At 49.6% G+C, this 1,523-nt stretch overlaps 1 protein-coding gene across 1 annotated transcript; it reads left to right on the top strand.

Annotated features, from left to right (window-relative positions):
* Positions 1-590: 590 nt before the first annotated feature.
* On the top strand, positions 591-1,342 carry EMH_0064580 (uncharacterized protein; the record flags this gene model as incomplete). Its single annotated transcript, XM_013498269.1, has 3 exons — positions 591-675; positions 877-971; positions 1,172-1,342. The coding sequence occupies 3 exons, from the start codon at positions 591-593 to the stop codon at positions 1,340-1,342; spliced, it is 351 nt and encodes a 116-aa protein (XP_013353723.1).
* Positions 1,343-1,523: the final 181 nt, after the last annotated feature.

Below are 1,523 nucleotides of genomic sequence, written 5' to 3'. Positions count from 1 at the left end.
GCATATTTTCACAGAATGCATAGTTGGACTTAGCTGAGAGAAAGATGATTCCGTCCCCCATTTGCTCTGTAGCCTGAGAGCGACGGTCTCGTCGTCGCGGATGTCGTGTTCTAAGCATTAACAACAGAGACGCAGGTGTCATGTATTCTTCAAATGAACAGCGAACTTCCGAACTTCTGTCCTTGTGCAAATCCTTCCTTTTCATCATGACTCTCCCGCATTGAGTTGCGTTCTACTGTCTTGCTTTGCTGCTGTGTTTTACCCTCTGTGTGTTGTTGCATTTCCCCATGTTTCTGCGGTGCAGGCGAAGAGGAACTGCGGGGGTTTCTGCTTTTTCTCAGTTTGCTGTTTCTGTCGTATCAGGCGGATTTGCCTTTAGAGACGCTAAAGGCTAGCATGGGCATTGTAGGCCGACAAGACCTGCTAGAAGGCTTTGATGGTGGGGCAGTTCCGGAGTTCCTGCACTCTCGCTGCACTTTGGCTGTTGTGCTCCCCAGCTTACGTCGTTATTCCCTTCAATTAGGTCCACGTACGAATGGGCAAGCAACCCACCTCGCAATAATACCATTTTCCTCTGCAGTGTAGGTAGAATGACTGCCAGCTCGCTCGCGTTCGCTGTCTGTCCTGCAGAGGCTTCCCTGTTCAAGGCAGTCCACTTCAGAGAGCCGTCTCACAGTAAGTAGTTAAAGGCATCAAATGTGCTTCCATTCTTCGTGGTTGAATAGTGTATAGACTTGGAGATATGCCTTGATGAATATCTGAGCTCCTACCCCCTCTTTTCGTTTACCTTGCATATTATATACCGACTGCAGGGAGCAACAGTGAACCTACCTCTCCTCGATGTGCTGCAAGGGCTGCGTACTTCTGTGTCTACAGAGCTCGAGACTCTAGGAGATCTCTTGTCTGAGTGCGAGTCTCTGAAATACATCACGGTGAAGCGGAGACCGTCGGCAGCTGGCGAAGGGGCGAGAGTAAGTTTATCTGCAGAGCTCAGAGAGGGTTCGTCCCACGCCAATACAAGGATATTTCTACCTCTTACCCGGTGTAGCTGTTACCCACACGCCTGTGTGTACGGTCGTTTGTGTGTGCGTGTAAGAATGCGCAAGCATTTAGAATATGGTATGCACATACATGTATATGTACTATACATATTTCTGCGTTGGACGTACAGGACATTCTCTACATAGTTCCCACAGATCGCCTGTTGCAGGAGCTGCAGCTGGATAGTTTCCGTAGCGAATGTAAGGCCAAATTCGGAGTTGACCTTCCGGACGCTCGACTGACCGCCCTAGAGGGAGAAGAGGCTGAGGGTGGGGCTGCCGATACCTCAGCAACACACTGACTACCAGAGCTGGTGGACCCTGCAGGATAGCAGCAGTTGGCGGTGGCTGGGATTTTCCGTATTATATTTCTTCCATGTATAAATACTTGGGCTTGAATGTCGTTGTGGAAATGCTTAAGATTCAGAACAGCATGGTGCGCGATTAGGAAGGCACTTTTTCTAGCGTTCACTGCTAGGCAGC

The sequence above is a fragment of the Eimeria mitis genome, genomic scaffold (genome assembly GCF_000499745.2).
Source record: "Eimeria mitis Houghton genomic scaffold, Emh_scaff3299, whole genome shotgun sequence".
In the NCBI taxonomy this organism is placed as follows: Eukaryota; Apicomplexa; class Conoidasida; order Eucoccidiorida; family Eimeriidae; genus Eimeria; species Eimeria mitis.
Note: the sequence above shows the minus strand (reverse complement) of the source record. Positions and strands in the feature narration are given on the sequence as shown.